A 16,830-nucleotide genomic window follows, 5' to 3' on the forward strand; every position below is an offset into this window, starting at 1 on the left:
AAGACTTTGGGATTATATCGTTTGTGTTGGTTGTTATTTTGCTTTGCTTTGGTTTTACAGTTGGTTAACTAAACAGTTTTTGTGCTTGAAGAGTCTTTTTTTGGTGGTGTTTGTTTTGTAAATTGTAAGTGGCCTCTGCCACAGTGGCCAGTTGCCAGTTATGTATGTTTGTTCACTAAATTCATGAAAGCTACTTCTCTTTCTTTTTTGTCCTGGTGTCTTGTCTCTTTCGTTTTTAATTTGTGTGGCTCAGTAAGTAGCTTAGTAACTAGTAAAATAATGGTATAAGTAATATATAGCGAAAAATATTTGCGAAGACAGCGTTTGAAATTATTTTCGGTTTATCTCTCTATGTTTTATCCTGTCTCCTTTCATTTTTTTCTGGAAGCAAATTAAATTGCAATTTAAATTGAAAATTTAAATGGAAATTCTTTAGCTAATTGTACAATAGTTATTCTCTTTCCGTTTTTCCTTTTCCTCCTTTTCCACTTAGTTCCCTATTTATGTGTGTTTTTGGCTTTGTTTTCATTTTAGTTTAGCTGCAACATGTGCTAGCCGCTTGATTTAAATTCGAGTCCAACATTTAAATTATTTACAAATAATATTAAAAAAAATATTTATATCATATATATTACTATACAACTACAGTTTGGCTGTAGACTGTTCCTTTCATCATTCTCTTTTGTTTTTTAGGGTTTTGGGTTGTGGATTTAGAATTAAATTGGTTTCAACTCGGTTGGCTTTCAATTTTGGTTTAATTCACTGGGTTTTTACACTTTACATGGTTGATTTTCTTTCGCTTCTATCGCTGTGGTCTAAATTATAAAAAACTCCATGTGCTGCTGTTATCAGTTTATCAGTTAGATCTAGCGTTTTCAATCAAGTAAAATAAATCTATTTGGTGCATGCAAAACATTAAAAACTTAATAACTTCTCTTAAGCTAGGTCGTATTAATTATTCCTTTTCGTTTGCCTGATTCTCTGCGTTAAATATTTCACTTTAGTCAATGGATTAAAAGAGGAGACTCTGCTACGGGCCTTCCTCTGATTGATATACTACTTCAGATGAATTTGACAAAAATCATTTTCCTACACATGCAACAAAAATTGTATATATAAAGGGGAGGGGTAAGAGAGGGTTTCTTAGGGTTTGGGGCGGGAGTTTTGGTATCGTCTTATTATTACTTATCAATTTTTTTTCTCATTATCTTTGCTTTGTCTTGAATTTAGTGTGTCTATGTGTTTAACAATATGTACTTATTGATTTTTCTTAGTTAGCTCTGCCTCCTCCTCCATTTTTCAGTGTATTTTTAACATCAATCTCGGGTTCCATTAAGTAAACTTCTTTTCCTTTGTCGATTTTCTCTAGACTTTAAAGGTTTAACGGTAGTTTTGCTATTGCTGTTTGGATTTTTGTATGCATTTAAACATTGGTATAATATTTCCTTACTTGGGTTTTTGGTTTTTTTTTGTATTTTTTTTTTTGCATTTTTTCCAAGAGTTTTTCTTTGTTTTTTTTTGTTTTAGGTTTTTGTTTGGTTTTTTTTTGTGTTAATAGTAGTCACTAACGTAATAGGAAAAAGTTGTGAGCCTTTTCCTGTAATTTGCGATAAATTCCCACGACTCTCCGTCACATTCCACCGTGTTGCGGTTGGTTTTGGCAGCCACCCGTTCTAGGTGCCACACCCCCGCCTGCACCGCCACCGCCACCAGCCCCGCTTAGCGCGGAGGCGGCGGTGGTTCCGGTGGTGCCAGTGGTGGTGCTCTCCCCACCACTCTCGTCGCCCTCCTCCAGCTCGGCGAGGTTTTCCTGGTCGGACTCCTCAAGGGTTACCTATTTGTAACACGAAATGCAACACAGTTATTACGAGTTTGAGTTTCATTTGGTACTTGAACTCAGAACTGACACGGATTTGAAAGGAAAATCTATGCCCCCTACCGTGTCAGTAACTGAGTTGTGTACTATCAGGAGGAGGATGCTCACTTGAAAGCGTATCCTGTCCTCCTGCGGATTCTCATCGACGCCCGATGGCGGCGGCGAGGGCGGTATCATGCTCTGGTAGTAGTCTCTGTTCTCTTCAAGCGTGTCGAGTATATCCTGGGCATCCGGGTGCACCAGGTCCGCCCAGGTCTCCCAAAGTGGGTGGACGATGTAGTCGATGAAGCCCACCTGCGACTTCTCGATGGTGGCATTGTGGCGGTCGCACATGGGACTGATGTCCATGCCCGATTCGCGCTCCTTGTCGCCCTGTAGGAAGAACTCCTCCATGAGCAGGGCTACCCAGCGCTTGTAAAGCGGCAGCGGCTTGGTGGGATTGCTCAGATCGGCGCAGTGCACCAGATTCTCAAGCACCTATTGGGAAAGAGTGGTATGTGTTAGTGGGTATAGTGTTAGCATAACGCATGACCCCCAAGGGCAAGGGGGCACCACTCACCTGTATGCGATCGGTGTAGTTGTCCAACAGCAGTACGCCGGAGCCGGCCACCTTCTTGGTTTCCACCATTGTCTTAAGGTCGGCCAGCAGACTCATGTGCTTGGACATGTCCGTAGACAGCACAATATCAATAACCATTTTCCTCAATGTTTGGCGTTGTTTCCTGCACACGAAAGACATCAATTATATATTGAGTTTTCCATCTGAATAATATAAACTCACTTTTGCATATTACAGAATATATCACATCCTTGATTTTGTAATAATTTAAAGGCAACAGCTAAATGATGATTTTCCAAAACAGATTCGTCATTGTACATTAATGCTAGTTCGGAACCTGTGGCAAAATGAACATGTTTTATAATTAGTAATTTTAGTAATTATTGGACTTATTTTGTGTGACATGTGCCAATTGGCATGGCATGGCTCACAAACTAAAGGAACACGCACTTGAGTTAACCAAGAACTGATTGGTTAAGCCGGGATGATCAACATCGTGGATGCAAGCGGCGAACAGCGCCCCGCCCACTTCGAGCGGTGTGAATACGCCCTCCAGCGCCGGTGTGTTGAGTAGCACGTTGGTGCTTTGGGTCACGTCGGCGGCATGCAGTGAATTGTGAAACGGATTGTCTTTGACGTAGTGGTCCTCCAGAGTAGACATAAAGTTAAGAAAAGTTTTCGGTGGTATCATAAGACTGGTCAGTAATTCTCTACTCTGTGGGGTGAAAAGTAAAAAACAGAAGGAGAAGTCAGTTTTTAAAAGTACATTACTGGTACTATTTTCGTTTCGTTTCGCACCTGAAATATGGTGTATGCCACACAGGTGAGCGGTCGATTGACGCTGAATTCGCCGATGCTGAATATCTGAATGCCCCAGGTGTCCAGTTCGCCGAGCAGGGTGCCCAGCTCATTTTCCCTGGGTGTCTCCACACCGAAGGTGGGCAGCCGTTCGCCGGTGAAGCTGTTCGTGTGCGACAGTGGCCTCTTCACGCCGCTGATCTGCGACATGGGCGGGCCGCGCGGCGAGCGGGAGCGCGCATACTGTCCGGCGGACTGCTGACCAGCGGCTGCGTTGGCGGCCAACAGTTCCGGGTTATCCTCCACGCGCAGCGAGGGCAAGTCGAACTCCTGCTGCTTGTCTGCAAACGAAACGTACACAAATCCATGTTGAATAGGTTAATCAAGTTTACAGTCTTATATTCTATTCCATTCATGATATTCCATGATATTAATTTTTTTTAAATAACACCCGCTGTGTGGTATAGAGCATACTAACTCAAGAATAACCGTCTGCCACAAACACACATGTGCCAGGCAGCTGATCTATACTAGAGAACTGCAGCATTTATACATAATTATACCCGTTACTCGTAGAGTAAAAGGGTATACTAGATTCGTTGAAAAGTATGTAACAGGCAGAAGGAAGCGTTTCCGACCATATAAAGTATATATATTCTTGATCAGGATCAATAGCCGAGTCGATTTGGCCATGTCCGTCTGTCCGTCCGTCTGTCCGTCTGTCCGTCTGTCCGTCTGTCCGTCTGTCCGTCCGTCTGTCTGTCCGTATGAACGTCGAGATCTCAGGAACTACAAAAGCTAGAAAGTTGAGACTAAGCATACAGACTCCAGGGACATAGACGCAGCGCAAGTTTGTCGAATCATGCTGCCACGCCCACTCTAACGCCCACAAACCGCCCAAAACTGCCACGCCCACACTTTTGAAAAATGTTTTAATATTTTTTCATTTTTGTATTAGTCTTGTAAATTTGTATCGATTTGTCAAAAAACTTTTTGCCACGCCCACTCTAACGCCCACAAACCGCCCAAAGCTGCCACGCCCACACTTTTGAAAAATGTTTTGATATTTTTTCATTTTTGTATTAGTCTTGTAAATTTCTATCGATTTGCCAAAAAACTTTTTGCCACGCCCACCCTAACGCCCACAAACCACCAAACACTGTCAGCGTTAAAGACTCTCCTCTGCACTTCCACTAGCTGAGTAACGGGTATCAGATAGTCGGGGAACTCGACTATAGCGTTCTCTCTTGTTTTTATTTGTACTTAATTAAAACTATTCTATTTCTATTGCTCCAGCTGGCATTTAAAGTGAAATTATAAACTTATCAGTAAGATAGCTGAAAGTATTACGTTACATTAAAAGGAAATAATGAATAATACTAAATACTAAATACTAAATAACACTAAATACTACATAATACTAAATACTTAATACTAAATAATACCAAAATATATGTGCCCTTCTCTGCGCTTCTCAAAAGTTCTACGTAAGCAAACAACTTTTTCGATGAATTTTTAAAAAATACTAATTGTGAGTGAGTAGTGCAGTGATTTTATGTGGCAGCAGAGGATATCAACAATGTGATTTCGACCTACTGGAGGAAGTGCCTGAGCAAGCTATTTTCCAGGAGCTACAACCAGCTATCAGCTCTGACGTGGAAAGAGCTTGAGGAAAGGGGTGAGTGCCTGGGGGGAAATGGAGAGGGACGCTTAACTTCCTGACTTTTGGCTGCGGCTTCTGTGGCTACTTGTTTTTTGTATCATTTTAAAAAGAAAAATTATACATTTATAAAGTTAAATATGGGAAGCAAATAATAAATTATATAAAAAAGAAATGTCTATTTCGTCTTCTTTAAATTTTTGTAAAATTAAGAGAAAAAAGGGACTATCTATAGATTTTGGGCATAATCTATTTCCTTTTTCAGTAATTTGTTACCACCAACACAAAAAATGCCACACTTGCAGTTCGCTGATCTATACCTACATCTGCATATTTCCATAACCGAATGGCAGCGAAATGTGGGCCAAGCAGAAGGATGTGGAAGCAAAAGGATGTGGAGCAGCGATCCAAGTCCTTCAACTCGCATTGCTCAGGGCCTTTCTTCTCACTCGGTGCTTAAATAGCCATATAAATATTCAAGCGTTCGACGGCAAACAAGCAAAACTTTTGCAGTTTCCCATTCAAAATTCCATTGCCTACTTTTTGAAGGCCGCAGCCCTTAACCCCTCGCTGCCCAATTGTTTTTGTGTTTGTCGCTGTTTGTGGCATAGAGAGCAAATTCAAATTGCCTGTGCATAAATTAATATTCATTTCAAATTCCAAATTGCGTTGAATTTTCGTTTGCCGGCACAAAACTTAAAACTTAAAACTACACACATAAAACATAAATAACCAAGCCCATTGGTTGCATTTTCTGCCTCTTCGGTGTTTTCATGGAGGGGTTTTATTTGCCAGCATAGAGCGACGCAAGCGACAGGATTGTGTCCTTTTAATGTGTCCCATGTTTTCTCACATTTGGTCAATTGTTGCAAGCCCGTACTTAAAGCACAATTTAAAGGCATTAAAGTCAAGGTTTTTTTTTGGTTTTTCAATCCTTGCGGGTTTTTTCTTGGCATGCTCCAAAATTTTTTCCTTTCAAGGGAAAATTTATTCACCTGATATGTGTGACAGGATCTTGTTTTGCATATGCTGCTGTCCTCACTTTCTCTTCGTATTTTTTTTTCTTTTTGAGATTGTTCTGTTCCTAGGGTGAATTTTAGGTGCTGAAATCTGTTATGGTCCGCCATAATTTTTTTGGGCCATCTCCCTACCCACCTTCCTCCTTTCTTTCTTCCTTTATTTTTTTTTGACTTTCGAGGTCGAGGCTTCTGTTTCAAATGAAGTGTTACAAATGGACATTAGGCAGCCGTGTGTGTGTGGGGTATTTTTTACTGTGTGTATCCCCCAAATGCGATTTTATGCTTGATAAACTACGCCAACAACAAGTTAGTTGGGTTAGGCCTGAAAATTCTAGTGAAAAGGTAGGTTTAGATCCCGAGAAGGTCACTTTATCCCCCTGCTGGTGTTCCCTCCTCCTCCACTCCTCCCTTGGCCACTCTTTCAGTGGCTGCTCAGTGAAGCAGAAATATGGACAAATGTGCAAATATGCCTGATATCCTTTCGCTCCCTGTGTTCCCACTTTTTTCTTCTACGCTTTTAACTCCTTTTTCGTTGCTTTTTGACTAGGTGCGGCCCCTTTGTTTGTCCACGCTAACGCCACGCCTACCGCCCACTTTGCACGGAAAGAAAATAATTTAAGATACAAAGACATATGTAGGGCTAACTACTTTAGGTTGATAAATGGAAAACAAGAATATTGTCTGTCATTGAAAATGTTCTTCTTTTGGTTCTTGATTTTTTAGAAATCACAAAGCCAACAATAAATAGTTTCATATTGAATTGGTTATCTGTGTATCCGCCGAGCGGTCACTTTTTAAACTTCGATTGCATTCCCGTTGCCGCACAAAGTGCCACCAAAGTGGCTTTCCGCAGGACAAACGGGGAAAAGCGGAAAGTGGGTGGAGAACGGGGGAAAATGGGGAAAACTTTTCGGAGAAAATGAGGAACGGCAGTGCGCGTGCATGGGTCTCCGCTTTGGGGGATTGGCTCGCAGGTTAAACAATGAAATTTCCACTTCATCTGTTTTTATGCTGCTCTGCATAATTTCATTTTGCACTTTCAATTCGAGAAAAATGGGACACAAATAACGATACCGACTTCTTCTTTTTTTTACCCTAATTAAAATCAATGAACGAATACTTGTCCTCAAAATCTATCAAAACGATCTATGCTGCTTTTTTTAAGCTTGTCTAGATCTAAAGTGCGCTACCCAGAAACACTAATAAATATAAATAATAGATATAATACTCGTTTAAGGGTTTCAGACGGTTTAGACCATGGAGTTGTATAATTTTTTTTTTAGTTTTTTCGCTCTATTTTGTTGCCTCTGTAGGCTTTAGGCTTTAGCCACTTGAGCTCCATTCTTCTGCCCTTTCGCGTCGCGATTTTATTGCATACTTTGGTGAGCCGAGCAGCTAGAAAAACTACGGAAAAGTACGAAAAACTATAGGGCGCGAGACGAAGACAGGCCAAAAACAAATTGCAGCTAGCGAAAGCTAAAGCCGCAAAACATCTTGAATAACTTTGAGGCCCCGAATGCGTGGCATTAGCGGGCTCAGGGGTTTTTTTATGGGCTAAGTCATAGTTTGTGGCGTCGGTGACGCGGCGGAATCGCAAATAAGGGGTTAAGGGGGGTAAATAGAATGGGAAATCCACGGGAAATGATTCGAGCGCTGGGATTGTTTTGCAAAAAGTTTGCCGTGAAATGAGTTTCCATCTGGAAACGGATCGATGGTGGGATTTCAGTTGAAGTTGCTTCAGTTGAATGAAAGCTTGAGAGAAATAATGGGTTTGCAGGAGCGCAGTAATCTAATTTAAATACATATATTTAAGAACTATCGAAGAAACTCACCCAAAAAAGTGGAACATATATATTCGGAAATCTGATTTCCCGATCTGCTGGACTCGCTGAAGTGCGACAGCTCCTTGTTGAGCATGCGTTTGAACTGAAACGGTAAAAGTTTCGATTAAGTTATGTTATGCATATGAATGAGGCTGAGATTAAGACTAACAATCGTTTTCTATGACTTAACTACGAACTTAAAAGGCATGAAAAACTTTACTCGATAGCAAAACATTTGGTAATGTAATAAAAATTAAATTTATCTCTATTCGCTGTAACTTGAATGTGAAGAAGGGAGTGAGTTGAGATCGTACCTTGAGCGAGGCCATGTCGGAGACGCTGCGATGGGTCTGGATGGTCTCCAGCTGGTCGAGGCACCAGTCTAGCTCCTCGATGGTGTCGGTGGCCAGGCGGGTGTAGGCCTCCTCGCCCTGGGACAGCGGGGCTCCTTGGGGGTTTCCCGATCGCGAGGCCGACGAGGATTGGTTGGGCCGCCTGGATCTTGATGGATTAATACACAGTTTCCACACACACACACACGCACGCACACGCACACAGAGAGAGGTTAGGGGTTTGGGAAATGGGCGGGAGGTAGGCGGTTGGTTTCGGGGTGCAGATACAACAAACGAACATAATCATCAAACAAACAAAAAAACAAACGAATCAACAAACAATCGAACAAACATTTAAGGGAGCATGGTAAGCAAATATGAAATTTTAGTGGATTTAATTTGGCAATAGTTGTTCAAAATCAAAATAGGGGATAGGGAGTTGGGAGCATGGAGCATGGATGGTTATGGAATGTCACGTTGCACGGTGTGGGTGTGGCAGGAGGAGAACACGACATTTAGAATTGTGATTTTGCAAAAGTATCGGTGACACACATAGACACATATGGAAATGGCAAAATCAGAAAGAGAGTTAGAGAGAGAGCGAGAGAAAGCGGAAGAAAGAGAAAAAATATTTATATTTGTGAATTTTCATCATTTTTTGGGGGGTTCAACTTTCTATTTACAGCAATCACTGCAAGTCAGGGGGTTTGGGGGGGTTTGTAGGGGCCAGGGGGCTGCAGGGGGTTAATGTTAGATGTTGGGTTATGTGCTTTAACCCATTGCTGCAAGGCGTGCATCTCTTCAAACAAACGGATTTATTTACAATTAATTATATGATTAAAAGTGTTATTGACGTTTTGGGGTTACTATTAGAAGAAATTGATTTAATTCAAATAACATTTGTTTATGATGTTTATAAATTTGTTGATATCATTTCTTCAAATATGTATGTATGTATGCTCGTATCAAAACAACTAACTTATAAGCAGCAAACAACGAGACATGTTTTTTTTGTTTTGTGGTTGAACAAACAAATTAGTAATTGTTCTTTGGAAAATTGACTTTTCATAGCTTCTCAACAGAAATGCTCTCTAAATTTACGTTTGCGCCATGAATATACAAATTCCACGAAAATATTCGTATAAAATTCGTTTTTCTGTCCCACTTGTTTTTGGCGATATACTTGGCGATATACTTGGCGATATTTTTGGAACATTTCGCGTCATCTGTGAAAAGTTTGGTGTTTTATCGAATGCCGTGTTTGTTAGTGTGTACCGCCAACCTTTCGTAGGGTTCTATTTATATTTTTTCATTTAATCTATATTTGTTTTTGTTTTTTCCGCACTTTTTTATAGACCGACCATCAAAAGTTATTGTTGGATGCGAGTGTTATTTTGTTTGTTGTCATTGTGGTCGCTGCTTTTGATTAATTAAAGTGTGAGACGACAAAAAACACACACCAAGACCAGAGAGGGAGGGAGAGAGAGACAGAGAGGGAGAGTGAGTAGGTTAAGGCGAGCAGAGAACAGGCGGCAGCACACATAGGGGTTAGTGGGGGTTAAAATAGTGTGAGATTTCATATTTTTTCGGGGTCAAGTACATTGCATATACATAATACACAAGAAATTGAATGCCTTCCGGGGGTTGAGGGGGGTTTGGGGGGTGGTAAAAGGGGCGTGTCAAGGTCACAATACACTTACTTGTTTGATGCTGGAACATTTGTCAGACTTAATAAATTGTTGCGCACTGAACGTAAGCTGGCTAAAATTTGGGCGAAAGGCGTCACAATGAGATCCTCGCCGTGGCTGCAAAAAAAGGTGAAAGAAAGTGTGGAGAATAGTGGAATATTATTAGTTTGCATTGAAATGTATAATCATATTCCTCAAAATAAGCTAAGCCCAATAAAAGAAAAGCCGTGTTAAGCCATGCAATTAAATTACCCATTACAAAGTATATATCTAATCATTTAAAATAAATTAAAAACTTGCTTATAATAAGAGAAGGTTTCCAGTTCTGCACAAGAATTGCTTGACCAAAATGTCGTGCATAAAAATGCATTAACTAATTTGAATATTTTCCTTTGAAGTAAAGAATACTACGTATATGCACATAATGAAACATAATGATATTAAGTACCATAGCTTTCCTTTGCATTTTGCAAAATAAATAATATAATAGAAACTGGTCTTTAAATATCTCAGCAAATAGAATGAGAACAGAATTTTTCAGGGCGATATTAACACCTATTGATGTTTTCCGCATTACGCTGTAATTTGCCATAATAATTGCAAAATGTGTTTGGAAACATATAAAAGTTAGTCAACCAAATTCTCTTACATCGTACAAGATTCTAAGGCTCTTTGATGCATTGCCAAAAGCTGCGAAAACAAGACCATAAATAACACCAAGAATTTTAAACGAAAAATTTGCTAATTTATTCAAATTTCTCTCTCTCTTATTTTTTTTTTTGTTTTTGCTGTATTTTGTTGAAACTATGTAATTTGCTTGGCACTCATTTTGAGTAGAATTTAAATGGCAAAATGTTGTGAAAATCGATAACGTTGCTCTAAAAAAGGTCAGTGAATGTCCTCAAATAAAAAAAGACCAGCGAAAAGGGACGCCATGGCGACGGCCAAGTTTCGGTTTTTATCCGCCGCCTTTTTTATGCTGAAAATTCCACGCAAATTGCGGAAAACATGTAGAAATAAAACGGGACTCGAAGGACATTCGAGGCGTGGGCGTGGCCCATGGGCCGGACTTTTCCACTAGGCAAAGTGGCTGAGATTTTGGCGCTGTGTGCCAAAAATAAAACAAAAAGGAAGCCGAAGCCGCAATGTACGAAGAAATACCGAGAATCGCATTGGGCAGAAACAAGGAGACGGAGACACGAAACACGTTGACAAACAAAAAATGGCATAAATAATTAAGTATAAAAAGCGAATACATATGGACAGATGTGTGTTTAGTTTTGTAGGTGTATATATTGTGTATTAAGTTGCGGGGGCGTTCACTTCGGTGGCGTCACGAATTGGTAGACAAATTAAACGCAGTGAAACGGCGCCAAAGAATTTAAATGAAAATTAATTGAAAGCAGAACGTCAGGGATGGGTAATATTTGCTATCATCTCATTAAAATAAAGATCATCACTAGACAGACCAAAGCATATAAGTCGCTTTTAAGCCTCAAATAATTTCCTCAATTTCCAATTAGCAGAAACGAAAAATTTTTCATTGAAAAAGGCGATGAGTAAAATGAAGAATGAGCTCGCAAAGTGCCATTGAGTGATATTTTAATGTGGTAAAATGGAAAAGTTGACCTCCTTTGCGGCCACAATTACAACAACGAAAAGCCAGCAAAAACGGCCTATTGCAATTCACATTTGTGACCACTTTTTTCCCTTCTCTCATCGCCTGTCTCACGCTATTTGCTTAACACACTTTCGTTCGGTTTCCCTGACTTTTGGCACGTCGCCTCTAGCATGGAAATCGGCCAGAAAAATCGGGCCAGACATTATCCATCGGTAAGCGAAACGAGCGAACAACCGAACAACTCTGGAAAACGGCGGGAAATTTGAGCGAGCATTCAAAACAAATGGGATTGTCTGCTTTTGTACTTGAAGAACTTTCATGATGGTTAATTTTTTTGTTGACACTGATTTGTCATTTCGTTCAAAGACATTCTGGGGGTGCGTCCACCCCTGAATATTTCTTATTATTTCTGTGCCATTTCGCCAGCTATTTCGGTGTATTTATATTGCGACGCATTTTCAATACGCCCCCCCAGAGATCGACTCTTTAGTTAAAAACACAGCGTGCCTCATCAAAAGTATAATAGATAATAATAATAAAAGAAAAACGATGTAAATAACTAAATTGTAACCAGTATCTTTTGTTGCAAGTCAACTATTTGAAGCAAAATGGGAAATCCAAACGGATTCTTGGAAATTGGACAGCTTAACTCATATTTCTTATATTGACATCCACTAAAAGCCTAATGACAAAGGGATACAGAAATACGCATCATTTCTGGGAATTCGTGGGAGAATATATCTTTGAAACGCAATGACATTTACTCAAATTGAAATACAAAGTCTTTAGCCAAACGCTTTTTGTCATATTGAGGAAGGGAATTCCCCGCAGTTCGCAGAAAAGCAATGTCTGTGACAATAAAATGTAAATTAAAATGAAAATGAAAAATTAATATATCAGAAAGAGTATATAGAAAATCTAAAGCTCAGCCAACATATTGGCATAGAAATAAACGCGAGCCAAAGATCATAATTAATGGAGGCACATATAGAAGACACGCGGCCTGTTGGATGTCATTAAAATTGAAATTGGCTGTATTTTTCGATAAATACGTATTTCAAGAAATACGTGTACGTATATCTATAGAAAAGGCAAAACTATTTTGAGAGCTGGCCATAAATGGCCCTGATCGGGCCAGTCTATATCCAGTATATCCCTTGATATTTATGTACCTGCGCTGTGACTTGATGGAGAACATGTTGTCCCGATCGTTGAGAATGGTCACAGCCAAATCGTCCTGCATTATCGAGGGTATCATGTTGAAGAAACTATGCACTCGCGGCAGAGACTGCGACGATGCTGAGTTTTTGTTTAGCATTTTGCTAGATTTTTGCACAAATTAAAACCAAACAAAAAATTAAATAAAATAAACGCGATGTTTATAGATGAAACGAGATTAACAATCACTTTTGGCCCCCATGGGCCCACTAGTCTGATATTTTTTTTCTCGCTTGATTAAAGTCTTGTAAGTCGCCTGTTATTGTTTAGTTCTTCTGTGATTGAAGCAATCGCTTGGATTTTCGTGTTTGAGATTTCCGCGGCTAGTTTCAGATTTTTTCGAAATTTCCACGAGCAACCGCAAAACGAGAATGAAGCGCGTCCCGCGGCAGAAAAATACAGAAATCAGAAAACACAGTGGCCAAACACACGTAAAAGAAAAATTATCGTAGACGAGTCTCGCGAGAGCAGAGCGCACAAATTATATTCAACTTATAAAAAAGGAAAAAAGAAAAAAAATATTTCTACTTGTCGCTCGTGAGAGTGTTTTTTTTCGTATTTTCATCTCGCTTAAGATTTCAGCTTGCTTTTCATCTTCATCAGGCGAACAGTGCAGCAGTTGCTCAATTATGGGGATACAGGGTGTATATAAATTTGATAAATGCCATACTTTTAAATCCGTTTGTAAAGCAAATGATAACCAAATAATAATTGAATGCAAAAATGAGTAGAGAACTGCTTGGACTGTTTGGTATAGACTTCAACGAGACACCCTGTTTTTGGGAATACGTCCTTCTCTGGCACTTCATCATTATTATCAGCGGCGTCGTCCATAGGCAACGCAACTAAAATCATGACGAACATTCGGAATGAGAAAAGATAGCTACGCTCAAATAATTTAATTTTCATTTGCAGTGCCTCCCCCCTCCTCTTTTCATTCCCTTCCCTACCCTTCTCTGCTACCAGCGCTTTTCCCATCGCACTTACCTACGCTAATGCTTAATAAATTCCCCCTCTCTATTTTCGCTGTTGTTGGCTTCAATCGCTGCTTAATATTAATAGTATTAATATTCTTGTTGTTTTTGCCTCTGCAGCTGTTGGCATTTGATTAACGCTCATTAGCGGGAGCAACGAAAAAAAAATCGAAACAGCGTCCACATTCATTTTTAAATACGGCAATGATTTTAATATCTTTCGCATGATAGGGGAAAATGTATTAAAGAAAGAAGAAAACGAGGCCGCGCTAAAAAAATTGAAATAAAATAAATAGCAGTAGAGAATAATGTTAAAAGAATTCTAATAATACACTTTCAATGAGCGACTTTTAAATTTTTTTTTTGCCTGCGCAGCACTTAAGCTGATAACTGATAACTGGGTAATGAGGACCACATTACTCATGCGCACCGTGCACCGAAATGGGCTTTTGAATGGCTTTGCATTTATTGCATTGACTGAGCGAATGATTGCAGTCATTACAAGACTTCAACGACGTCTATCTATACACATTGAAAATCTGTGAAATGATTCATAATGCACAGAATAAATCAAATTTAAATGCTTATATATTTACACCACAACTTAAAATGAATTATCGTAAAAGCTTTGATTTCGTTAGTAATAAAGATATTGCACTGAAGATATAATTCGAATTTGATCCAATTTTTCTGCAGTGCACTCATAAACAAAATCTCACTCCACTCGAGTGCCTGAGCAATTCGAATAAACATTCTCGGGGGAATATCTTCGGGCATTTGTCTTAATCTGCCTGATGCCAGAGACTTACAGAGATTTATGCAATCAAACAGTTTCTGACCACATTTCACATTTCACATTTAGCTGCCTTGAAAACTAGTCAACTAAAACTATAACCGTTTCAAATGTCCATTTATTTATATAATACTTTGCTGCTCTAAATGTGTTGAGTGCGCTTCTGGCCATACACTCAAAATATTTTGTGCTTGATTTTGCACTTTACAGGGCTGTAGCGAAATGATATTTTTGTGTTCTGAAATTTCTGAAATAGAACAAATAGCTTTTTTACGAGCTAAAAAACGTCGTACCAATGCACCTATATAAATAAATGAATGCCTCGGTGGAGGTTCAAAATGCCTGTCGATCGGGGAAATATTTTATATTTGGCCCTTATTCGTTTTGGCTATATCATGGAAGAATGCATACCGAGCTGGCGATATTAAAGCACTTAATTTGCATTTCACTTTTGGCTCAGCTCAGCACAGCCATTTTCCATTTTCCGTTTTCCCCAGCCAGCCAGCCTGCCATTTCCATGCCACACACACACGCAGCTATAAAAAGGAATTTCTATTTTTTTCGCCGCTGGGTGTGAATGACAAATCTGCAATGTGCAATGCATTTTTCCCGCACATATATACTCAATATATATATTTGTATATAACTGTGTGCGTATATAGCCTCTCACATATGTATGTATATTAAAGCTAAAATTATGCGCCCGCAATCACGAGCACTCACGAATCATATTCAGGCACTCACAGTTGATTTTCTTTTTTTTTGAGGCAATTGAGGCACTGGCGGCAGAGCGAATTTAATGCACGGGAAAAATGTATTTTATTTAGTTGAAGATGAAGATGCTGATGCTGCCTCATCTTGGGCCATATTTTATGGGGTTCGCGCTGTGGTTTTGGTCTTGTTTAGTGTGCCAGCGTCAGTGTCTTCGGTGTCACGCTGCGTATGAATAATGTGAGGAACGGAAGCGCGATACGTATACGCCCGGTGGTCCGGCACTGCATGTGGCAACTAGACTGCGACCACAGCGGGTGACTTTCGAGAGAGAGTTCCCCCTGATTGACTTCTGTCAGCCATTATTCCGTTTTATTTATTTTCTCTATATACATTTCTCTTGTTTTTTTGTGCTTCGACACTTGGGGACAGGAAATAGGAAATGTTTTTCATATTTAAATTAGCCTGGCCTGCACTCAATAATATGCCAGATGTCCGCATCATACGATGTGCGAAATTCCTCTGCAACTCGTGACTGCCGAATACAAATCGCAATGACTCAACAATACGGACGGACATGGCCAACATGTGAGCGTTATTAAGCGGCGAACAATTCGATTTAAAGACGGGCAAAGTTCAAAGTTCATTGAACCAAGGAATGGCTAGGAGCATGTTGTTAGCCAAAAAGAAATATGTGCAAAGCCTACTACAAAGTATGACATTTTCTGCTTAATAAAAATAGAATACAAGGAATTTCAAATTGAAAAAATGTACATATATTCCTTATTTTACATTCTTTTAAAAACTAGACTTTATATTTATACATTACCATTATTGCTTAAGCATACATTGAACGAACCCAAAACACTATGATTTAATCTATCAATAATTGCAAGCAAGCAAAGTAAACAAAAAAGAAAAAATGGTCAGGACCGTGGAAAACAATGGAAATCCATGTTAGAATAGCTACAAATTACCCTTAATAGGTCCGCAAATAGAATTTTGCAATATAATTATATGTTATTATTGGGTATTTGGGTAATCAGGCAGTGAAACAAAAACCACATGCAAATCACAAAATGCAGGACGACAATGGCAGAATGAAAACGACAACAAACATACAAACATCAAATGCAAAGGCGGGCAAGACATAACAATAGAGATAGATAGATAGATAGAGAGAGACGGAGAAAGAGAGAGAGAGAGAGAGAGCGATATAGGTAGATCAGTTCTCTCGGCATACGTACGATCGGTCAACGAGTATAGAGGCTTCCTGTTCTTTAAACCTGGAAAAAGGGTTACAATCTTAATAAACAACGATAATACAGACAACAATCATAAGAATTGTACTAAGTTTAGTGAAGGAAATAGCGGGAGTATAGGGGAAACCAGGGGTGAAATAAGAGGAAACTAGGGACAAATGTAGCCAACAATGAACGAAGGGATAAGTAGGCGGTAAAATACGAAGAAGGTAAAATCAAATATACAAATAAAAATACAAATACTCTTGAAACTTTTAATTAAACATATAACTCGAGAGTACTTCATTCTACAGGGAATGTGAAACTGTTGAGCTCTTTGGGTTACACATGGATACAAATGGAAACAAAGTTTACGTTGTTCAATATTGTTGTTACCAGAAGTCAGTGAAAAAGTCTGTGCACACCCGTGTAATAATTTGAATTGCATCCAGCTTTAGCCAAAACTGTTCATGTTTCGAACCCACAACAAAAACGAAAAAACAAACAATTCATACAC

The 16,830-nt window shown here is 39.4% G+C and overlaps 1 protein-coding gene across 13 annotated transcripts in view; it reads right to left on the reverse strand.

Moving 5' to 3' along the window:
* Positions 1 to 736: 736 nt before the first annotated feature.
* Positions 737 to 16,830, reverse strand: part of LOC6524324 (cAMP-specific 3',5'-cyclic phosphodiesterase) — a 98,663-nt gene continuing 82,569 nt past the window's right edge. For 5 of the 13 annotated variants that reach the window (XM_039374801.2, XM_039374804.2, XM_039374803.2 and 2 more), the window contains 10 exons: positions 16,320 to 16,358; positions 9,768 to 9,872; positions 8,050 to 8,236; positions 7,745 to 7,838; positions 3,234 to 3,574; positions 2,886 to 3,150; positions 2,658 to 2,772; positions 2,436 to 2,598; positions 1,985 to 2,353; positions 737 to 1,834 (listed from right to left, as the gene is read on the reverse strand). In XM_039374801.2, coding sequence (XP_039230735.1) covers positions 1,631 to 1,834; positions 1,985 to 2,353; positions 2,436 to 2,598; positions 2,658 to 2,772; positions 2,886 to 3,150; positions 3,234 to 3,574; positions 7,745 to 7,838; positions 8,050 to 8,236; positions 9,768 to 9,872; positions 16,320 to 16,358 — 1,882 coding nt within the window. In that variant the 3' untranslated portion in view covers positions 737 to 1,630. Of the gene's footprint in view, positions 1,835 to 1,984; positions 2,354 to 2,435; positions 2,599 to 2,657; positions 2,773 to 2,885; positions 3,151 to 3,233; positions 3,575 to 7,744; positions 7,839 to 8,049; positions 8,237 to 9,767; positions 9,873 to 12,548; positions 12,933 to 16,319; positions 16,359 to 16,830 lie in introns of those variants that run through there. The other 8 variants (XM_039374791.2, XM_039374808.2, XM_039374812.2 and 5 more) reach the window with 5 other exon arrangements.

The sequence above is a fragment of the Drosophila yakuba genome, chromosome X (assembly GCF_016746365.2).
Source record: "Drosophila yakuba strain Tai18E2 chromosome X, Prin_Dyak_Tai18E2_2.1, whole genome shotgun sequence".
NCBI classification, from domain to species: Eukaryota; Metazoa; Arthropoda; class Insecta; order Diptera; family Drosophilidae; genus Drosophila; species Drosophila yakuba.